At 41.6% G+C, this 23,025-nt stretch overlaps 1 protein-coding gene across 1 annotated transcript in view; it reads right to left on the bottom strand.

The window, feature by feature from the left end:
* Positions 1-1,748: 1,748 nt before the first annotated feature.
* Positions 1,749-23,025, bottom strand: part of nos1apa (nitric oxide synthase 1 (neuronal) adaptor protein a) — a 321,058-nt gene continuing 299,781 nt past the window's right edge. Inside the window, exons 10-11 of the mRNA XM_048602049.1 lie at positions 11,944-12,277; positions 1,749-4,296 (exon numbers count right to left, since the gene is read on the bottom strand). Of these exons, the coding sequence (XP_048458006.1) occupies positions 3,750-4,296; positions 11,944-12,277 (881 nt within the window). The 3' untranslated portion in view covers positions 1,749-3,749. The remainder of the gene's footprint in view (positions 4,297-11,943; positions 12,278-23,025) is intronic.

Genomic DNA, 23,025 nt, shown 5'->3' with positions numbered 1-23,025 from the left:
CAGAGGAGCAGGAAAGCTGACGTTTCGGGCCAAGAAGGGTCTAGGCCCGAAATGTCAGCTTTCCTGCTCCTTTGATGCTGCTTGGCCTGCTGTGTTCATCCAGCTCTACACCTTGTTATCTCAGATTCTCCAGCATCTGCAGTTCCTACTATCTCTGAATACTTAGCTAGACTGGCAGCACCTGTGGAGAGAGAAAGAACTCTAACACTGCACTTTGAAACAATTGTGATGACAGGTCTGTGGGTGCTCACAGGCAACTTGGCTACGGCCTTCACTTAATTTTAAGAAGTTGGAGCGAGTGTGCCTCTACCTTAGGGCAAAGTTCTCCCTCATTCACCTGTCATGGCATCCTGCCCTCAGAACCTGCAGCCTCAAACTGCAGCACTCCTGTGCCCATCTTCAACATTGTCCATACTTGAAAACATATGCGGACTACAATATAAAACAATAATTACCACTTACAAAGTAATGGCACTACACCAATGCCAGAGGGAGAAAAGTACCGAATAATACATTCAGCATTTTCCTAATACATTATAATTTCACCAACACAACCCTATGTCTGGACTCAATCTTTCAATTCCTGGCGAGTGATACAAAATACATGAATATCAATAACCCCACCAAAACAAAATTGAATTGAAACAGAAAACAGGAGTTGTTTTTCACCGATTCATACAATAGATTCATACAGCACAGAAACAGACCCTTCAATCCAACTTGTTCATGCAGACCAGACATTCCAGTCTGACCTAGTTGTATTTGCCAGCATTTGGCCCATATCCCTCAAAACCCTTCCAATCATGTACCCATCCAGATGCCTTTTAAATGTTGTAATTGTACCAGCCTCCACCACTTCCTCTGGCAGCTTGTTCCATACACGCATCAGCATCTGCATGAAAAAGTTACCCCTCAGGTCCTTTTTAAATCTTCCCCCTCCCGCCTTAAACCTATGCCCTCCGTTTTGAACTCTCCCACCCTAGGAAAAAGACCTTGGCTATCCACCCTATCCATGCCCCTCATGATTTTATAAACCTCTACAAAGTTACCCCTCAGCCTCCAACACTCCAGGGAAAATAGCCTCCAGTCCCGGCAATACCCTTGTAAATCTTTTCTGCACCTGCCCAAATTTAACAACATCCTTCCTATGAGCAACCAGAATAGCTGCAGTATTCCAAAAGTGGCCTCACCAATGTCCTGTACAGCTGCAACATAACCTCCCAACTCCTACACTCAATGTTTTGGCCAATGCAGGCAAGAGTGCCAAACGCCTTCTTCACAATCTATTTACCTGTGACCCTAAAGCCAAAATGAATAATTAGCGGACAATTTTAATCAATTATGTTTTCTATTTTAAAAAATGTTCTTGACTATATTGTCGAGATTAGAAATGGCAGGCCGCAAACTGGATGGATCTTACAGAATAGAAAGAGGCCGTATAGCCCAGTTTTTTGAAAGTGTAGTCCAATTACTCCTATTCCTTTCGAGTATTCAGTTCTCTTTCACAATTAATCCATTTACAATTTTGCTGGCTTTGGACCCCGGGAAACGTAGACTCTACTTTTAAAGGCTCCTCAGAATTGGTGGTGTTCCTTACCCTGGAAGTAATGAATGACACAGCACCACCGACAAAAAAGCTGATACTTTCTGATTGAAAGTCTTGCCAACAATTCCAAATGAATTGATTTTTTTTAATGCAACCTAAAATGTCTTAGTATAGCGATAAGAAATGTACTGATTAATTAAAAGAAATTTAATGAATAATATTTCCGTACTCTCTTGCACAGGTGCAGTCTGTCAATTATACAATATAAACGCATATGGCAGTGAAATACAAAGAATGTGGGCTTGCAAACTCTCAGTGGCATACTAATCTGAGCAAATCAAGGCAGGAATGAATAAAAATATCAAAGTATTACAGGAAAAGAGAAACTGCAAACACCTACATTAAAATTTGAAAGGAAACCACAAAACATTATAAATTCATTTTTAAGGATTTTGGTTTATAAAATAATGCATACAAATGCTAAAGATTTGAAGTGTTAACATTTGCATTTGAATAAAACAATATTTACGAAAATGCAATCAAAGTTTGAGATTATTTCTACAAATATCAGTAGATTATAGTTTTTCAGAAGGCTGACATTGTTGGCAGATAACTGTACCAAGGCTAATCCCCTAACCTCCCACCACAATTTGTGAGTAATGAATATAAGTGACATTAAAACAAGAACAAAATCTTTCCCTCTCAGAGCAATAGTCCATGCAGTGTGGGTTTTAACATTTACCCAGAAGCGCAAACGTGCTGAAACTCACAATGAATCCATAATTGCCTTTTCATCCTTGCCATCTTAGTTAGCAAATACAAAGTGGGCTATGCTGTGAATATGAGACGGGGGTAGAGGAGGGTGTGGTGAGAGAGAGGAATTGCCTTATTCTGTTATTGAAACTTTGCTATGTTCTGAGTAAGAAGTAATTAAAATAAACAGTAAAAGTAAAATTTCTCTTCACTGAAATACCTTTGGAAATAATTCCTTTCTAGACTGGAATTCTGGTCAGCAGCATAATATAAGTTAGTCTGAGTGTGGGGTCAATTAGGAGGGGGAGCAGCTATCTGATAGACAGACAATTAACAAGTAAGCAAATCATGATATCTGAAAACAATCCACTTCCTAAAAAAGGATAAGCTTCTTCAAACAGATTATTAAGGCAATATGACATTTAGACTGATTAATAAACTTACGTACTTTATAAAAATTCATTTGATTTAGTCAGTGATGCAGTAATATTAATCTAAAATAAATTCTTTTTTCCTAAAAAACTACATTACCTTTCATTTTAAAATTACAATTCACTGTATATTCCTTGCATACAGTTTCCCTTGTTTTGATTTTAAGATTCCAACACTCATTTTTGCAAATGTTCTACATAGGACTCCCAAAAGATAATTTTTTTTTTTACTTCATTTTGCAGTCAATTTGTAAAAAAGCATTTGAATGAAAAAATACGTCATGAGGTGTTAACAAAACAAGATTTCACCAAGGCAATGTTCCAAGTGCACATGGCTTGCTTCAGGCACTTAATGTTGCTTTGCATATGGTGAAAGGTTATTAGTCACTTTGGTGAGCAAAACTCTATCTGGATTTATTGAGTTTTATACCATTAATCATCGATAAACTTAGGCCTTGAGATTACATTGCAAAATAGGAGGTATGAATGGTTGATAGGTTGGTCCAAACTTAGTCTCTCTGCTATTTTGCCAGAGGGTTTAACTTGTTTAAAATAAATAGGTTAATTGCGCTGTTAAATATAGGACAGAAGTAGTTATGGCAAATGCATTAGCCATTTGTGCTCAAGTGTAAATTCAAGGCCCAGTTCCATTAACTGCCTGCATTCTGCTCTAGCCTTCTCATAAGGTTCCAAGTACATGCTGGACAATTTACTCTATGAAAAACAGCATCAGTGATTGGTGGCTGTCCTATGATGAAGAGTAAAGTTGGCTTATCAAACTATTTATACCTCCAGCTCAAAGCCGGGCTACACAACTAATTGTACGCCCTTCATTCGTGACACCAAACTCCCTAGGGCAGAAATGAATTTGAGAAGGATAAAGGTCACGAGAGCAGATGTGAAACTTTGGAAAAGGCTAAAAGCACATGACAATGAATTTTCTCCCTTTTGAAACTATTCAATGGCAAGGCATTCTGCAGTTCCAGTTTTAATCACTGAAGCAAGATCCCCAGAGCTGCCTAGTCAAATGATAGCAAATCTGGATGGGGCTCCTCATTTTCAATACTTGAGCATCTTTGCTGTGGCACTCCAGAGTCTTCAGAGTCATTCCCTAAAAGGTCATCTTCACTAATGCTGATTCGTAAGCAAGCCTTGTCTGGATGTGGGGAAGACGCCATGTGTTTCTCATGGCCAGGTGGCCTGAGTTTAATGTCCACAGGTTCCTTGTTGAGAAGGTCAGGAACAGAAAGGGCAGGCGTGGCAAAGTCCAGTGTGCTACAAAGCTCACGCTCTGACTTGGCCTCAGCAGTGTGTTCAGAAGTTAGGTTGTCCGCGCTGCTCGTGAGGGCAGTTTTGACACTGTTGGCTGTACTTTCAGTGGTACCAGTCTTTCGCAGCGTTGTTTCTACAGAGCTTACTGTAGCTGGATCGGAATCCTCAGTGCTGTTAACCACTGGCACCGATGATATCATCATGTCCTGAGTAGTCTTCAAAGCTCGAGGTGTCCTCTTTTTGACCGTTGGTGGTGGCGGCTCTAACCGAGGGAAGGTATCCAAAATGCCTTGTCTGTAATTAAAGAAGCAGTGCAGAGGTTAGTTTCCAAAACTGTTCCGGCACAAGCTAAAATGTGCATCAGTTAGCACACAGACTTTCAGAAAGCTAAGCAGATTCAATTTCTCTTCTCAAGTCACCAATATTCCTCATTAATGAGATCGCTCACACTTCCACTGTTTCAAAGTGACAAAGTTTAGGGGTGCTGTAAGCTGTGAGGACAGTGACAAGGAGTGGGTAGGTGGAAGATTAAAGTCAATACAGGGAAGTGAGAGGTGATATACTTTGGTAGAAAGAACATGGAGACATAATACAAACCGCAAGATATTAGACTAAAGGATGTGCAGGAACGGAAAAACTGAGTGTATAAATGCATGAGTCATTAGGCGTGGCAGGACTAATGGAGAGAGCGTTTAATAAAGCATACAGTGTCCTCGGCTTTATTAATAGAGACAGAGTATGAGAACAAGGAGGCTACGCTGAATTTGTATAAGACACTAGTTAGACCTCAGCTGGAGTGTTGTGTCCAGTTCTGGTGACAAATTTAGGAAGGATGTGATGCATTGGAAAGAGTGTGCAGAAGAGTTTTACAAGGGAATGGTTCCAGAGATGAGAAATTTCAGTTACGAAGACAGATTGGAGATTTCGGGATTGTTGTCCTTGGAGAGGTGAAGTCCAGGAGGAGATTCAATCGAAGTTTTCAAACTCATGAGGAGTCTGGATAGATTAGATAGAGAAAAAAAATGTGTTCCCACTTGTAAAGGTTTGAGAACGAAAGAGAACAGACTTAAAGTAATTTGCATAAGAAGCAATTGTGAGGTGAGAAATAACTTTCTCACGCAGCGAGTAGTAACAGATATTTTCAATCATCCCATTCAGACATGTTAATAACACACCTCAGGAACAGGTGAGAACTGAGTTCAGGCTGCTGGCCCAGAGGTAGGGACACTCTCACTGTGCCACAAGACCCCTACCATGCAATCACTGTCTGGAATGCACTGCCGAGAAGCAGATCAATTAAATTGGGGCTTTCAAGAGGACATCAGATGATTATTTGAGTAGAAACAAGGTGCAGGGTTATGGGGAAAAGGCAGAAAATTGGCATAAAGTCATAACGCTCATTTTGACAGCGATGCAGGCATGATAGCTGAATAGTCACCTCCGAATCCGAACTATGATTTTGTGAAAGCGATTGTCAGAAAAAAAACAGGAGCAAATGGGAGCTAGAAAGACGAGGTGCTGGATCACGAGCTCACATTGAGCTCCAGTGGAACATTGCAGCAGCCAAGAGCAGAAACATAAGCATGACTGCAAGATGGTCGACTAACATGGAAAGCAAGTGGATACTCAGGGTCACACTAGTGAACTGAATGGAGAAGACCCACAAAGTAGTTGCCCAGGATACGTTTGGCCTGCGAAAATGTGATTACAATATGGTCTCCTCTATATTGGAACGATCCAATGGAGAATGGGCAGCTGCTTTACAAACCACCTTCCGCTCAGTTCGCAACAGTGAACCCTGAGCTTCCAATTGCTCATCACAGAAACGCAAATACACCTTTAACAAACAGTTCTGGGTTTATTGCCAGTTCCATATTTATGCCATTTGGTGTCACTGTGGAGCACTAGAGATTTGCCTCAAAATGTTTTGGCATCGACAGTTTCTGCCATTCCTTCCATAGTCTGGGAAATGTTCAAACTCTTACCCGTTAAAATTCCAAGAATCGGCATTTTATCTCATGCACCATCAGAGAAATATCTTTAGATTACTAATGTTTAACTAGTTTGCAATGTTACAGTGTGGTTGCTGTATTTTATTGTCCTCCTTTATACCACTCCTTCCTTCAGTGACTGGTTTTTGACCTCTGCTGCTAGTCCCCAACGCAGTGAAAGAAGAAAAACACCCTACAGGCTCAGAGCCGAAGCTCCTGCTGGTTGCTTGCACATTCCGGTTGCAGCACTCCATACTTTATTTCCTATCTCGGGTGCTGCTACTTTTTCCAGTAAAACTGCAGCTTCAACATTCAAAGTTGAACTTCCTTGTTGCGCCATTTTACATGAAGGCACAGAAATCAATTTTTGGTCATGCAAATGATCCTGAATTATAAAATGTGGATGTGGAGGCTGGATCGATGGAGACAAACGTTGGAATAAATAACTGCAAGAAGGTGAAGTATCTTTTCATGACAAAACTTGTAGCTTTCAGATGTGAATGCAACTCTTTCAATGCATTACACTCTTCAATTCATCTTTTACTCTCAGTTACAAGCAGATGCTTGGGGTTTAATTTGTCTGCATAACACTCAAATTACTGTGCCAAAATTTTGCTGCCTCCTTAAAACACTTCTTTAAAAAGAACAAGCTCTTTTTTGGACAAATGACTAATTGCTCGGTCAAGTGCCTCTTTCTGTGGTTGGTGTCAAATTTTACATGAATTCATTTTTGTATTGAATCCAGGGTTTTTGACTGTGTTAATAGTGATTTATAATTGCAAGTTGCTGCTGCTGCTCAAACCAGCGAAACATTGATCACTGCACTTTTGGATTTATTATGCATGACGTGCCTTGCCCTGCGTTGATGTGAAAGGTGCTACATGGATGGTGTGTGAAGCAATGTTGCCTTCGGCACAGCACAATAGATTGCAATTTCTGAGCAGTTCTGCATTTGAACATGAACCCCCTGACGGAGGTACATTTACCAATTCCCTCATCCCAGTGCGTAACGTTCAGTAAAAATAGGAAATACCATGACTTGTGCATTCAGTGGCAATGGTTCACAGTCAAGATCAAAGTAAAACATATTGCCATGGACTTGAGGGATCAAATGCTACCCAACTGGGCTGAAATGATTCTATTTATTGTTTTCATATCTGAGCTGACGACGTTGCAAATTCTAAAAGAAAGGCTTGGTGATCATGATACAGAACCTTAAATGCACCTTCTGTATAAGATGTGATATAGCACAATATTTCAGTAGAATATGATAAAGAATTACTTGCATTTAGATAGCACATTTCATGACCTCAGGGCCTCCCAAAGCACTACACAGTTAATAACGTACTGAAGAAGTGTAGCCACTATTGGAACACAAGAAACATTGCTCAGTTGCAGTGGACGAGGTGTGGATCTGTCTGTCTGTAGGAGCAGGCGCTTTAGGAAGAGTACAGAATACAGAGTGTTCAGGCAGGTTGATGCCATTACCCAGACCTTTGACAGACACAACAGGCTGTCACATCTTCCCCTCTGACTGAACCTGAGACTTGGTGGAAAGGGAACTGTAACAAAGCGATGAGTACATTCAGAGTGATTTATGATCAGGCATTGACCTAATCCATAAATCTGTCTTTAATGCAGCTGGGTATAAAAGAAACACTGATTTCAATGTTCTTGCCGAACCAGCGTGTGACACAGAAAAGCCAACATGGGCACCACAGCAGTGGGACGAGCAATGTCATTATGCCATTCTGGAACAGCGTGGCAGTCATAAAAAGTGCATCACTACAAACATGTTCAATCATGATTATATGAGACATTACATGAAACATTTTTTGGTTCTGAGAAAATTGACTTAACAGTGTCATTTAATACCACTAATGCTGACTTACAAGGAGGGTGTATGCTGCAAATTCTTATTGCATTTATGAAAATGCTCAGGGGAATGTATGTTAGCAAAATGTCAACGTTCTGAAGACTGGTTTTACTGCACTGTGGCACAAACAGTACGGGAAGAGTGGTGCCTGCCTTAGTATGGTGGCTCAATGCTGCCAAAGTTACCAGACATTTTTAGTCCTGCTCCCATGGTATGTGATCATTGGTAACTACCTCCTGTGCTGTGTGTATATAGAAATTCAGGTTGATATTGCTATGCAATACTCAGGGAGTACTACATGGTTGGAGGTGCCACATGTCAGATGAATTGTCAAACTGAGCCCCTGGCTACCCCCTCTGACAGATATAAGAGCACTGTCACTCTAAGCCCACTGCCCCACGTCACAACATGAAATAAATATACTTTATCTACTCACCAAGATGACTAACTAAATACCTTAACCAGAACAGGTTGCAAACAAAAAGACTTATCAACCTGGTTTCTTACCATCAAAACAGAACTTAAATCAATAAATATACACGAATTAGTCAATATACATGGTCAGTAATACAGAATATAAATGCTTATCCCTATGACACACACAAACACACAAACACAAACACACAAACACACACACCTCTCCCCCCCTCAGGAAAATAAAATACAAATAGATTTCTCTGCAAAAAATGGCCTTCTGAAAATAATGTGGTTATTTTGAAGGTAAAAGGATATGGCACAAATTGCTTCAGAGTCTGGTGCTCTGATATTCTGGCATGTGTAGTGAAGTCACTGATCATGAATGCTTGTCTCCTAAATCTTACCAACGCAGCTAGGTCAGGAAATACATCTAGATTTGTTCTTTCAATCACTCTTTTAAAGGAGAAAATAGGTTTCATCCTAAACTAATGTGGAGGATTTTCTTTTTGGGAATGGGAGAGATCAGCTGGACAGCTTGTTCACTAAAGGTTCCCTCCAACTCAACTTGTTCCTGGCAGGTTTTCCTCCAGCTGATCCAGAGAAAACAACCACCTCTCTAAGCTGTTAAAACAGCCCCAGCAGGGACTAAAACAATATCATCAATCATGTGATTTCTAAGAAGCCTTATTAAAAAATACCGCAATATCCACAGTGAACTTCCAATGAACCCCTTTAAAGAAACCAGTCCAGATATCACCACAAAATTTGAAATGAATTCCTTTTCCCACAATCCTTCAAAACTTAAGTCCTCCCAGCAATATAAGATATAAAGTGCTATAGTATTCATAGCAGAACATGGGAGTTCTCTCTGGCCACCTGGTCAATATTTATTCCTCATCCACACTTCGAAGATGATTATCTGCTTGTGGTCAAACATGGTCAATGGTTCTCTCTGTAAAGTACAAATTGCCTAGAGGAAGAGAATAGTGTTTAGTCCAAAGCACTTTTCGCCTTTTGTTACAGTAAACATTTTATATTCGAAATCTTGCCATGCTATTCTTTCAGCTATTAACTGGAAGTTAGAGTCATTTTGTAATAGTTGTCAATCTCTATGGAGATTGTAACATGCATCACGAGCTTTGGGACAACTTGAGGTTATGAAAAGCGCTTTACAGAGGATGAGAGGATGATCTTTACTAACTGCCTCCCGTGCTGTGTGCAGCTATCATTCAGGGTGACACTCCAGTAGGGAATGCTACATTGTCAGATCTACCATCGTATTGACGATGTGTTAAACAATTTCCTTGCTCGGTAGGATCGTTGTGTGTCAGCGCTTGAGTGTGTGTCAACTGTTGGAAGTCAAAAAACACACACACAATGAGGGACAAACCTGCAGCACCTGTTGTGAATAAATGATCCTGCATCCTGCAGCTATGTTGTGCCTCAACGATTTTTATGTGTATTCTCCATTGAAGATGAGAGCCTTCTATAGATTGCAGTTATATAAAATCTACAGCACTGAAATGTCCTGTGTGTCCAATTTATTAACATTGGGCTGATTGATGCACAGCGGCTCCTCTCACTCCTAACTTTATCAGCTCAAAGCTTTTGAATTAGGATTTTGGGTTATAGATTCACAAGAAATGAAAGACCTCCGATGATAAAGGCCATAATAATATTCAGAAGAAACACAGTCTTAACTCAAAAGATAAAAAAGCTAAAAGATAATGATGACCTTATATAGAGCTCAGCCAGAGTACTGGATAGAGTAATGAGCTCCCTGCCCTAGGCATGAAGTCAATATTCATCATAAGTTGTAACACTGATGTGTGCTCTGTTGGAGTTTGACTGCAAGTTTGTGCACAGCTTATGAGAAACAAGTTGATAAAGAGCACTCAGTGTCTGCCAATGTGAGCCATCTTCCTGGTCAGTGTTACAGTTGGGCATTTTTCCCCTTGGCATTTGTTTCTAGGTGGCAACATAGTTATGCTAGTACAATGATGGGACAGGCTCAATGGGATGAATAGTCCAAACTGGTTTCTACTATCTGGACAAACATTTTTCTGCTAATGATACTGTACTGTTCTCCGAGGAACAGTTCCCTGATCTGTCAATTAGGATAAACTTTATCTCAGTACTCTGGCCACCATTTGAGATTCAGGGACTGTGTCGCCCCCATTGCTTGGCTTCAAACTCTGCTGCCTGCTTTTAAATTTATTCTGGCAGCTACTGATTTATACCTCCTACAGCCTGTGTGATGACTGCAAGAATGAAAACAAATTCTCAGGTCATTGGGTTGGTAAGAAGTCAATGCCTCCCCCACATTGAGATAATGCAGCAGCTTTATGCTGTCTCTCACTCACCCAGCTGAAAGCTGAGGCAATATGGCTAAGCACACATCATTCTTAATCAATCACTGCTCCCTATACATGGGCAGCAGTGCCAGTGGTACTAAAGTGCCAGGGAACCCAGAGCATGGAACCACAAGAATTGTGTGGATATAAAGTGGGGTCATGGAATATGGAAATGTATGGAGACATTCCAAAATCTGTATAAAATTACTTTTACATTTTTTAGTTTTTAAAAATGTGTCAGACATTCTGTGCACCAATACAACTATTGCTGATCTAACAAACATATCCAGAGAATGCATTATAACAATAATGTGGCTTCAAGAGGTGTGTTTTGTCCTGGTTTCTTTGAGAGAGAGATTGGGGGACAGGTGACGAGAAGTCTATGAGAAGATAAACAACTTGTGAAGCCTTGAGTTTTTTTTAAATGAAGAAGTTGTAACAATAGAAGCAGCCTGAATGGGCGTGTTTGAGCTCCCACAGAACCAGGGATTTTAGGTTTAGCTTTCCATCAGTTGCTGTTGGGGTCTGGAAGAAGTGGAAGCTATATTTTCCCTCTCTCAGTTACAGCCACAAGCTGGAGGATCTCTGCCTGCTATGGGAGTCACATGCGAGGCAATCTGTGTTCTGAATTTGCCTTTTGCCAAGGATGTGTTTATGGGATGTTATTACATTCGAACAGTTAATTAGTAGTAGTTACTGTGTCTATTGTTCTGTGGAGTTTTCCAATAGAGTTAAGTTTTTCCAATTCTTCCTTTCTTTTTTCTGTTGTTGTATTTTAATTATATTGTATGAATAAATTGTGCTTTGCTTAACATTGAGTAGTTTGATCAATCGAATTGTCACAGGACATTGTGATCCATGTTAATAATAATGCCAAATATATGTGTTTTGTTCAAGCTGCAGCACCTTACGTTTACCATTAAAAATAAGAAAAGATCAGGGCCTAGGTTACCTTCTTAATATATTTTGAGGTAGTCTCGTCTTGTCCATAGCAGTATTATACGGAGGATCTAGATAAACACGTGAGGCACAAGGGAACAGAAGGTAATGAGGATGGTGTTAGATGAATCAGGATGGAAGTAGTTTTGAGAGTAGCAGAAAGATTGACACAAATGAGTTGGGCTGACGGCCTGTTGCTGTGTGGTGAGCTTTAGTCATCTTATATAGTTTATTAAGGAAGCAGTCTGTGATGATCATTACATCCTTCAGCACGTCAGATGTGTTAGCCACATACCAGCTGAACATTCGCCTTATCGCGACCTGGAGACTATTCCACATTGAGCCAGAAAAAAGTCTGACTTACATTCCATTGTTGGCCGCAGCTCCTTTGTCGTCCTTGCCCGCCACTGAAACGGCCCCCTCCGCATTCTTGTTGACCTCGGTCATGCCCACTTCCATCGCAGTGCTTTGCTCCTTTCTCCGAAGCAGGTCGTTGACCTTTGCCCCCATGGCCTTCCCCAAATTGATGGCGCTCTTAAGGTGCTGGCTGTTGATGCCTCCACTGCCCAACCGCCCGCCTGATTCAACAGCTATGGTCGTCGAGGAGCCTGCAAGGTTTCCTTTAGCTGAGACAGCCTTACTGTGGTGACGTTTGGGCGTGGGAGCTGTATTAGAATTCTCAAACATACTTTGATCAACTGCCCAGAAGAAATGGAGGGGAGAAAAAAAAGTCAATGGCTTAATCTTTTCACCCAGTGAGGCAACACAGATCATTATAGTGATCAATTTCTTTTAACAATTCGTAGCAAATGATTCGTTGTGTAACCAGATGTACATTGACCCGCAGTTTCCACTTTGCACCCAGATTGCTGGCTTTGCCCAAATTTCCCACTAGTTTTCAGGAATGTTTCATCCCTCCCTGCTCTCCCAACCAATCTTTCATTTAAACTCAGTTGCATTTTGTTGAATGCAAAATCCACCCAGAACCTGCACAACTTAGCAACACTTTAGAACATAGCTTAATAAAAAAAAACTTGAAAATAAATTGTTTGATGTCTTTAAGACTGGGAACTGGTCACAGTTTGAGGAATGCTGCAGAAAGTAGGCTTATCACAAAATAGTGAGCTTTCTCACTCAATGTCTTATCGACTACCTGGGAGGAACTTAATTCTAAATTACTAAGGAAAACCACTTTTGGATCTTCCTCTTAGAGTTGCGAATGGGTACCAGCAATGAAATCTTGCTATCCTGATTCATTTGAGTTTAGATTGCAGTCAGATTTATAGGCAGGTTAATCTTCCGGCCAGTTGCCTTTTGAATAAACACAAAAGATTCTAGATTTGCACTGGATGCAAGCTTTAAATTCTGCTGACCATCACATTGCTTGATCAATTTTGGGTATGAAAAGTAATTCAGACCACCGTACGGAAATGGCCAGGTCAATAATTGTCATCGGTAAGAGAATGTGAAGGGAGGAGGGATGATTAAAAATAGTTCGCAGACAATGTAATGGGAGAAAACAGCAGAAGTGTCTTACCTTGGAAAAGAACAGCTCAGACAGCATTAAAGCAACAGAAAGTAAGGGAGAGCAATTCACAGCAAGAAAAGCATGATTAATCAGCAGTTAAAGATTCCTACACGATCAGTAATAATAATGGCTCATGTTATACAGATCCAATTACAACATGCTGATATTTCATGCTATATTTAACAGAAAAATGGTGATTTTTAAGAGTCAAACAATCAAAAATTTGGCATGTTTAATAAGTGCTCATCAGCATCAAGAGATCTAATATTCAAATATTTGCATTTTCCAGATCTGTCCTCAAAATCAAAAGTTGCAATTTTACCTAAAGTGAGATTGCAATTGGGAAAAAAATGAAGCATGCAGAATATTCATACAAGACATTTTAGAACAGTCATCAGCTTAAGCAAAACACATATATTTGGCAATATTATTAACATGGATCACAATGTCCTGGGACAATAAAATAATTAATTCATTCAAATTAAAAACCAGTGTCATTACATTTTCCAACTACTTTTACATTCTAAACGACATCGGTAGGGAAAAGGATGAGTTCTGCAGAGAATATAGGAAACTAGGCAGGAGGTTAAAATGTAGGTCCTCAAGGGTGGTAATGTCTAGACTACTACCAGTGTCACATGCTAGTGAGAGTAGGAATAGGAGGATACAGCAGATGAATGCGTGGCTGAGGAGCTGGTGCAGAGGGGTAAGGATTCACATTTTTGGACCTTTGGGATCTCTTCAAGGGTGAAAATGACCTATTTAAGGGGGACAGGATCTACCGGAATTGGAAAGGGATCGATATCCTTGTGGGGAAATTTGCAAGTGCTACTTTGGAGGCTTTAAACTAGGAGAGGGGAGGGTGGGAACCCAAAGCAACAGTGAGAAATGAGAAAAGCCTAAGGCTGGTACAGTAGATAAGGGTAGCAAGTCTAATAGTCAAGGCAGACAAGAACTTGGCAAAGAACGAGGTAAGACTGATTGATAAACTGCATTTACTTCAATGCAAGAGGCCTGAGAGGCAAGGAAGGTGAACTTAGGGCATGGTTGGGGACCTGGAACTGGTTTATCATAGCTATTACAGAAATGTGGCTCAGGAACAGACAGCCCTGGCATCGTAATGTTCTGGGGTATAGTTGCTATAGGAAAGACAGATAGGGGCAGAAGAGAGGAAGGCGATTGGCATTTCTGGATAGGGAGAACATTACAGTTGTACTTAGGGAGGATAGTCCTGGGAGATTGTCCAGTAAAGTTATATGGCGGAGGGGGGGACCTAAATAATAGGAAAGGGATGATTCACCTTGTTGGGATTGTACTATGGGCCCCCAGATAGTCATCAGGAAATTGAGAACCAAATAGTAAGGATATCTCACATATATGAAAGAAAAATAGGGTTGTAATGGGAGAGGATTTTAACTTTCCGAACACAGACTGGGACTACCAGAGAGTTAAAGGCTTGGATGGAGAGGAATTTGTTTAAGTGTGTACAAGAAAACTTTCTGATTTAATATGTGATGTACCTGCTACAGAGGGAGCAAAACTCTGTTCGGTAATAGGGCAGGGCAAGTGACTGAGGTATCAGTGGGGGAGCACTTTGGGGCAGGTGATCATAATTCTATTAGTTTTAAAATAGTTGTGAAAAAGGCTAGAAATGATCAAAAAGTTAAAGTCTAAAGAAAGCCAATTTTGAAGATATTGGACAAGAATTTTCAAAAGTTGATGGGGGGAGGCTATTCATAGGTACAGAGATGGTTGGGCCTTTAAGAATGAGCTAATCAGAGCTCAGAGACAGTATGTTCCTTTAGTGTGAAGGGCAAGGCTGGTAGGTGTAGGAAATGCTGGATGACTAGAGAAATTGAGGCTCTGGTCAGGAAAAAAGGAGGCATATATCACATACAGATAGCTGGGATTAAAGTGAATCCCTAGATGAGTGTAAAGGCAGTAAGAGTATATTTAAGAGGGAAATCAGGAGGGCAAAAAGGGGACATGAGATAGCTTTGGCAAATAGGGTTAAGGAGAATCCAAAGAGATTCTTTAAATACATTAAGGGCAAATGAGTAACAAGGGGGGGGAAGAGGGCCCTTTTAATATCAACCTGGCCACCTATATGTGGAACAACAGGAGATGGGGGAGATACTAAATGAATATTTTGTGTCAGTATTTACTGTGGGGAAGTTGGGAAATAAATAGTGAAGTCTTGAAAAGAGTTCGTATTATAGAGGAGATGGTGCTGGAGGTCTTCAAAAACAAAGGTTGATAAATCACTGGGGTCTGATCGGGTGTTTCCCAGAACTTTGTGGGAAGCGAGGGAAGAGATAGCTGGGCCTCTTGCTGAGATATTTGTATCATTAATTGCCGTGAGTGAGGAGCCAGAAGACTGGAAGTTGGCTAATGTGGTGCCATTATTTAAGAAAGGCAGTAAGAAAAGCCAGGGAACTATAGACCAGTGAGCCTTATATCAGTGGTGGGTAAGTTATTGGAGAGGATTCTGAGGGACAGGATTTACATGCATTTGGAAAGGCAAGGACTGATTAGGGATAGTCAGCATGGCTTTCTGCGTGGGAAATGGTGTCTCACTAACTTGATTGAGTTGCTTTGAAGAGGCGACAAAGATCGAAGAAGGCAAAGTGGTGGACATTGTCTGCATGGAATTCAGCAAAGTGTTCAACAAAGTTCTGCATGGTAGACTGATTAGTAAGGTAGATCACATGGAATCCAGGGGGAGCTGGTCAATTAGATACAAAATTGGCTTGAAGGTAGGAGACAGAGGATGGTGGTGGAGTGTTATTTTTCAACCTGAAGGCCTGTGACCCAGTAGTTTACCACAAGGATCAGTGCTGAGTTCATAGCTTTTTGACATTTATATAAATGATTTGGATGTGAATATGGGAGGTATGGTTACTAAGCTTGCACCACACGAAAACAGATGGTGTAGTGGACAGTGAAGATTATATCAGAGTACAACAGGACCTTAATCAGATGGGCCAATGAGTGGCAGATAGAGTTTATTGAATTGAATCCATACGGTGTAGAAACAGGTCCTTCGGCCCAACAAGTCCACACCGACCCTCACAGTGTCCCACCCTGACCCATCCTCCTAATCTACACATCCCTGGGCACCATGGGCAATTTAGCACGGCCAATCCACCTAGCCTGCACGTCTTTGGACTGTGGGAGGAAACTGGTGCACGCGGAGGAAACCCACGCAGACATGGGGAGAACGTGCAAACTCCACACAGATAGTTGCCCGAGGCTGGAATCGAACCCGGGTCCCTGGTGCTGTGAGGCAGCAGTGCTAACTGCTGTGCCACCATGTCACCTCAGATCAATGTGGGGTGCTGCATTTTGGAAAGGCAAATCAAGGCAGGACTTACACAGTTAACGTTAGGGTCCTGGGGAGTGTTGCTGAACAAAGAGACCTGGAATGCAGGTGCATATTTCTTTGAAAGTGGAGTCACAGGTAGACAGGGTAGTGCAGAAGGCATTTGGTACACTTGCCTTCATTGGTCAGTGCATTGAGTATAGGAGTTGGGAGGTCTTGTTTTGGCTGTACAGGACACTAGTGAGGTCATTTTGGAATACTGCATAAAATTCTGGCTGCCCTTCTATACGGAGGATGTTGTTAAACTTGAGAGGGTGCAGAAAAGATTTACAAGGATGTTGCCTGGGTTGGAGGGTTTGAGCAATAGGGAGAGGCCGAATAGGCTGGGCCTATTTTTGCCTGGAATGTTGGAGAATGAATGGTGACCTTATAGAGGTTTATAAAATCATGAGGGGCACAAATAGGATGAATAGCCAAGGTCTATTTCCGACAGTGGGGGAGTCCAAAACTAGGGGACATAGGTTTAAGGTGAGAGGGGAAAGATTTAAAAGGGACCTAAGGGACAACCTTTTCATGCAGAGGATGGTGCACATATGGAACGAGCTGCCAGAGGAAATGGTGGAGTTTGGTACAATTACAGCAATTAAAAGCATCTGGATGGGTAGACGAATAGGAGGGGTTTGAGAGGGATTTGGGCCAAATGCTGGCAAATGGGACTGGGAGAGATTGGGATGTCTGGTCAGCATGGACAAGTTGAACTGAAGGGTCTGTTTCTGTGCTGTAAGGCTCTATATATCAACCACAGCCATTCCATTAGAGCTCTGTGTTGCTCTGAAAATAGTTTATGAGAGAAACCCGTCATGAAGCAGGACAAAGTGGCCATTACTTCCATCCTGCTTTTTTGGAAATGTTGAGATTTCCAAATACATCATCAAGAGGGACCTGATCTTTATGATGCTACACAACCCATAGGCTGCTTTGTCAGCAAATACAAGTGGCACTTATGTAGTGCCTTTTAAGACAAAACCTTCCAGGCTCTAATGTTCCATCAACTGCAATGACACAGAATACCTGTTCCCCCATCTCCACCCAATTAGGTCCAATTACTCTCAAATAATATATAATCATGACACATTTGCTAGTTCCACCTGGCCCCAGGCATCGATCCCAGACCCACCTAGATAATAATGCAGATGACCAAAAGCGTGGTCATAGATTGATTTTCTAAAGGAGTCTTACAATAGGGGATAGAGACTGAGAGATGTAGGAAGGGATTTCTAGACCTTATATGGTTGTCTCTAGCAGAGTGTATCAGTGCTGAACTTCACACTGCAGTGAAGCATTTCAGCTCAATCAATGACAAAATGGTGGACAAATGGGTGACCTTTGTTCAAAAGGGAGGAGAAAACACTGAGAGGATTGTAAAAACTTGATGGATTCATTTCACATTTTCCATTTCCTTGCAAGAACTGGTCCATCATATATGGAACTTATCAGATGCCTCCTACACACAGAATAGCTGTTCAAACAGATTCTTCCAGTGGACCATAATCGAGATGTTTGCATATATTCCTGATGCATTCAAAACCTTATTGTTGTTCCTCGTGTAAAATTTGATACTTTTGTTCATTCTTCAATCACAGCAACAATGGTGCAAAATCAACTGCAATTGTTTAGAAAGGCATCATGGTCAGCACAGACATGGTGGGCCGAACAGCCTGTTCCTGTTCGACTTTAGCAAATTCTTTTAGAACCAGGAAATTCACTCTTAATCTTTAAGGCTGCTTATCATTTGACATTGATTTCAGAAGGAGATAAACTTACAGGGTTACAGGGATAGAACAGGTGAAACGGAACTGACTGAATTGTTTCCAGGAGAGATAATGGGGCCGAATGGCGTCCCTCCAAACTGTGATAACTCTATGATGTTGTGCCAGGTAGCTCTCTCCAGCAGTACTGGCAGCCATTTTCCACGCCAACATCCTGAGCTGGGAGTTTCCAAGCAGTGGAGTTTGATCAAATGAACTTAACTCCTGGCTGTGTACCTGGGGAGCCCTGCAGGTTAGTTTACAAGAACGATGCAGGGATGAGGAATTTTGGTTGGGAAGATGGACTGAAGAAGTAGGGACAGTTCTCCTCGGAGAGAAGGCAGCTGAGAGGAAATTTGATGAAGCTTTTCCAAAACCTTGAGTGGGCTAAACAGGGTAGATAGGGAGAAACTGTTCCCCCTTGTAAAAGCGAACAAGAATGAGAGGGCAGAGATTTAAAAAGTGATCTGCAAAAGAAGCAAAGGCAAAATGGGAAAAACTTTTTCCATTCAGTGAGAAGTTGGGCCGTGGAATGCACTGCTTGGGAATGTGGTGGAGGCAGGTTCACCTGATGCTTTTAAGAGGGCATTGGATTACTTGGATAAAAGAAAATGCAAGGATACAGGGGGAAAAGATAAGAGACTGGCACTAGATAATAATGGTCATTTAATGTTATGGATGGCACAGTGGGCTCAGGGGTAGTAGCACTGCTGCCTCATGGTGCATGGGACCCGGGTTCGATTCCACCCTCGGGTGACTGTCTGTGTAGAGTTTGCACATTCCTCCTGTGTCTGAGTGGGTTTCCTTTGGGTGCTCCAGTTTCTTCCCCTAATATCCAGGGATGTGCAGACTTAGGTGGGCTAGCCATGGGGAAAGCATGGTTACAGGGATAAAGTGGGGGGTGGGGGGCTGGATCTGGATGCGGTGTTCTTCAGAGGTTAAGTATGGACTCGATGGGCAGAATGGCCTGTTTCCGCACTGTTGGGGTTCTACGATTTTAATGATAATGTGACGGTATGGGCATGAAGGGCTGAGTGGCCTCATTCTGTGCCGTAACACTTCTGTGATTCAGTCCAAGTAACGTAAAAGCTGCATCACCACACTTCCAATGACACTGCCTTCAGAGAGGAAAGGCCCAGCCCATTTGTTTACAGAAGGTACACGGATACCATACTCCACTTGGGAACACAATTCCACTCCCACCTCCATCCCCGAGAAATCTTCATTACAAACTTAAAGTGAAATGACAAGCCCGAAAGCTTCGTTTGATTTTTCCTTGCGTGTGATTTCTGGATTCCTAATGGGCCGGCATTGCACTGTTCAATTCCTTCCTTCAGAAATAACTGGTCATGAATAAAAAAATTTAGCTTGTTACAGGTACCATCTGATTTAATGATATTATGTATGATTTGAAGAGACAAAGTCATAGCGGAAGCCTACATAATTTCTAGCAGCATGCCTCCACTGAGAAAAGGGTGGGATTTTATGTCCAGTGAGATGCTAATGCCCACATGCCATTTAACATACAAGGTGAAGTTTAAGTGGAGAACGTTCTCTCACTTTGACAGAAGTTGCTTCTTGTGTTGTGAAACAGAAGGAAAAAGTATCAGGAGTAAGCCTCAAGCAAACTCACTCAATCTTCGCATCTCCCACCAGCTTCAAGCTAGTTCCTTCCTCACGCTTTCAGAGTTAATCCTTGTTTAAATCTGAAACTCTGGTCTGCAACTCCCTTCCAAGCCTTTGAGTAAATTCAATCCTATTATGGTCACTATTCCTATGATCTCCCTCCATGTCAGATTGTGAAGTCCACTTTGCTGATCAGAATTACTTTGTGCTTTGTAAAAGGTGCTGCTTTAGAATATTAGCAGTCTATGCTCTTTCTTACTCATCATGCCATGTCATTTGTGCTCTGCCTGAAGGCAGTCCTGGGCTCATTGCCTGCTGATGCTTCATCCTGAGCTGGTCCCCGAGAAGATTTTGTCATTGTTGGTGCGCTATTGCCACCCACTCTTAAGGGGGAGCAAGAAGGAAGATCCATGTCTACAATAGTGCTGTTGGTCTTATTCTGAACTACACACTAGGTACCTAGCCATCCAAACTAACTACATTCTTCCCTCCTTCTTACCAAGACCTGAATCTCCATGGAAGTTGAAAACTCTCATCATTCAGTGATTTCCTGGCTCAGAAATAAACCATTGACCTGTGCTGGGGTTTATGCCACAGTTGAGCCTTTTCCCATCCTATTTTGTTTAGCTGTGTTGGCATATACTTTGATTTATTTTATCTTTATATAGCGATCTAACTTCCCAATTCAACGGGTGTACACTATTCATCAATTGAAAACAAAATGCATTAAGAAAGAAAAAAAAAACATCAGATTTGGCAGCATTGGTGAAGACAGAAACAGAATTAATGGCTCAAATTCAATTCTTTCACACTGAAGAAGAAATGAAATGGGTTTTGGACCATATAAAGGATAGATCGAACTTAAGGAAAAAAGTCAGTGATAGGTTAAAGAGGCCAATGTCATTCTGCTGTGCCAGCTGTGGAAAGGATTGCCACTCGGAGTCAACTTTTACAACGGACAGAATTTAATTCAGAGATGACACACATGCCAGGCATAGTCCAGCATTTCCCAAGAGAGAGACAGATGTTGACTGTCTCTCTACCACCCATCCCCCTCCACTTCAGTTACTGCCCCCATTTCACTTTCTAACCTGACATCAACACTCCTCTCCCCTATCAAATCATCCTTGGACACCGCCCCACCCCACCCCCCCCCCACCCCCACCGCCCTGTACACCACAGTCCCGTCTCCAGATCTTCGTCTCCCCTCCGAAATCCTTGAATGTATTGCCGCCTCCTGGACCAACATTACTGAAACGTCACGTGTGAAAATCTCTCATGGTCTGTCCATAAATCCACCTGACACAAATTCCTCCTAGAAAGATGAGTTCTTTTATCCCTAATTTAAACATAGTGACATTTATAGTCACTTTCATTAGTCTCCTGATTATTTCTAGCACCTATTTCCACCTCTGTAGCTTTGCACCAGTCTGCTCCGGTCTCTGTATATTTGCTGCTGAAAACCTCACTAACCCCTTCAACCTCATTCACCACTTCATTGTTTCGTTGTCCAAACCTCTGCTTTCCATATCCGAACTCACACACAAAGTCCTATTCACTCATCACTGCTGCAGCCACTGACCGACAATGTCGCTCGGATAAGCAAACCTTGGTTTTGTGATTTCCTCATTGTTTTTCATACCTTTAGGCCTCATCCCTCCATATCTCCATAATACTATCCAGTCCCAGAGCCCTCTGCAGTACCTGTATTGCTTCAATTCTAGCCTCTTGGGCACTCCCAGTTTTACCTGATTTTAATTGTTCCATTCAATTATACCTTCAGTTTACAAGAGCTTGAGATCTAAAAATTCCCTCCTCCAACGTTGTACCTTACCTCACTTTAGAAGCTCCTTAAACCTATCGCTTTGACCAACCATTTGGATTTCTGTTTTAATAGCTCCTTATTTGTTTCAGTGGCAAATTTTGCTCAATACAATTCCTGTGAAGTGGAATGTTTTACTACAAGTTGCTGTCTTTATTGCTTTTGTTCAGTAATAAATTTACATTTATTTTCTATGTTTATTTTGTCACTGTGTCTTTCACTAGGCATACCTACATTACTCTTGCCACCTCAATTATTCACTAGGCTCCTAGTTTCCCTATTCATCATCCCTACCATTCCATCTATCTAAATTATGAATGTCATTACCCTGATGTGTTTTTTTCTGTGCTAGCTCATCAGTTCAATGTGCATCTCATTCGATCATGTCCCTATTCACCGTAAACGTAAACTGGAGTCACAGTGCAGACCGAACACCTGGAATGAGAGATTTTGTGTCAGCTGTAATGTATAAAAGCCACAGTTCAGTGAATGGTCTATAATTTCTGACTCTTGTAGTTCAGAATGAATGGAACAAACCGAAAGAGCCTAACTGGGTCTGTAATAACAGTATTTAAGCTTTCACCTAAAAACGGTGATAAGTAGAGCTATGGGACAAGTACAGTGTTGCAAAGATTGTATTTTGCATACTGCCTAAGGCCAAACCAAAATTCACCAGTAAGTGTCTGTTTGATCCTAAATATATCAAACTGATCTTCAGCTTTAAAATTGGAATTAAACCGTATGGCAAGATGAAATCCCTGTGGTTTTTAAGCTGTTGTGAATGGAATTGTCCCAATAATAGCCGCATTTCCATTAGCTGTATGTTTTGGCCACAGAACTGCAGAAAACTGTTCTCCACTCAGTTCAATAAAGGTTTCTAATGATGCCATTGTTGGGTAGCACCCTAACCCCGACCTTCTAGGTACACTCACCAAGGTTCCATCAAAGCACCTCCCAAACCCACACTGTCTACTCACTAAAAGGACAAAGGCAACACAGTTGCATGGGAGCACCAGCACCTGCAAGTTCCCTCCAACACGCACATTATCCTGACTTGGAACTATCTTGCCATTCCTTCGGTATCACAAAGTTAAGACTCTGGAACTCCTTTCCGAACAGCACTGTGGCTGTCCCCGCACACAGAGTACTGTGGTGGTTCCAGAAAGCAGCTCACTAGCGTCTTCAAGCTAATTACGGATGGGAGTTAAGTGCTGGCATAGCCAGTGATGTTAACAAACAAAGAGAGGTGATAATTATAGGATAACAAGGTGTTGAGCTGGAGGAACACAGCAGGAAAGGCAGTAGAAAAAAATGGTCGCCGTATCATTAAAAAAGAAAGA

Source organism: Rhincodon typus, chromosome 10 (assembly GCF_021869965.1).
Source record: "Rhincodon typus isolate 14 chromosome 10, sRhiTyp1.1, whole genome shotgun sequence".
NCBI classification, from domain to species: Eukaryota; Metazoa; Chordata; class Chondrichthyes; order Orectolobiformes; family Rhincodontidae; genus Rhincodon; species Rhincodon typus.
This window is presented reverse-complemented; position numbering and strand designations above follow the sequence as displayed.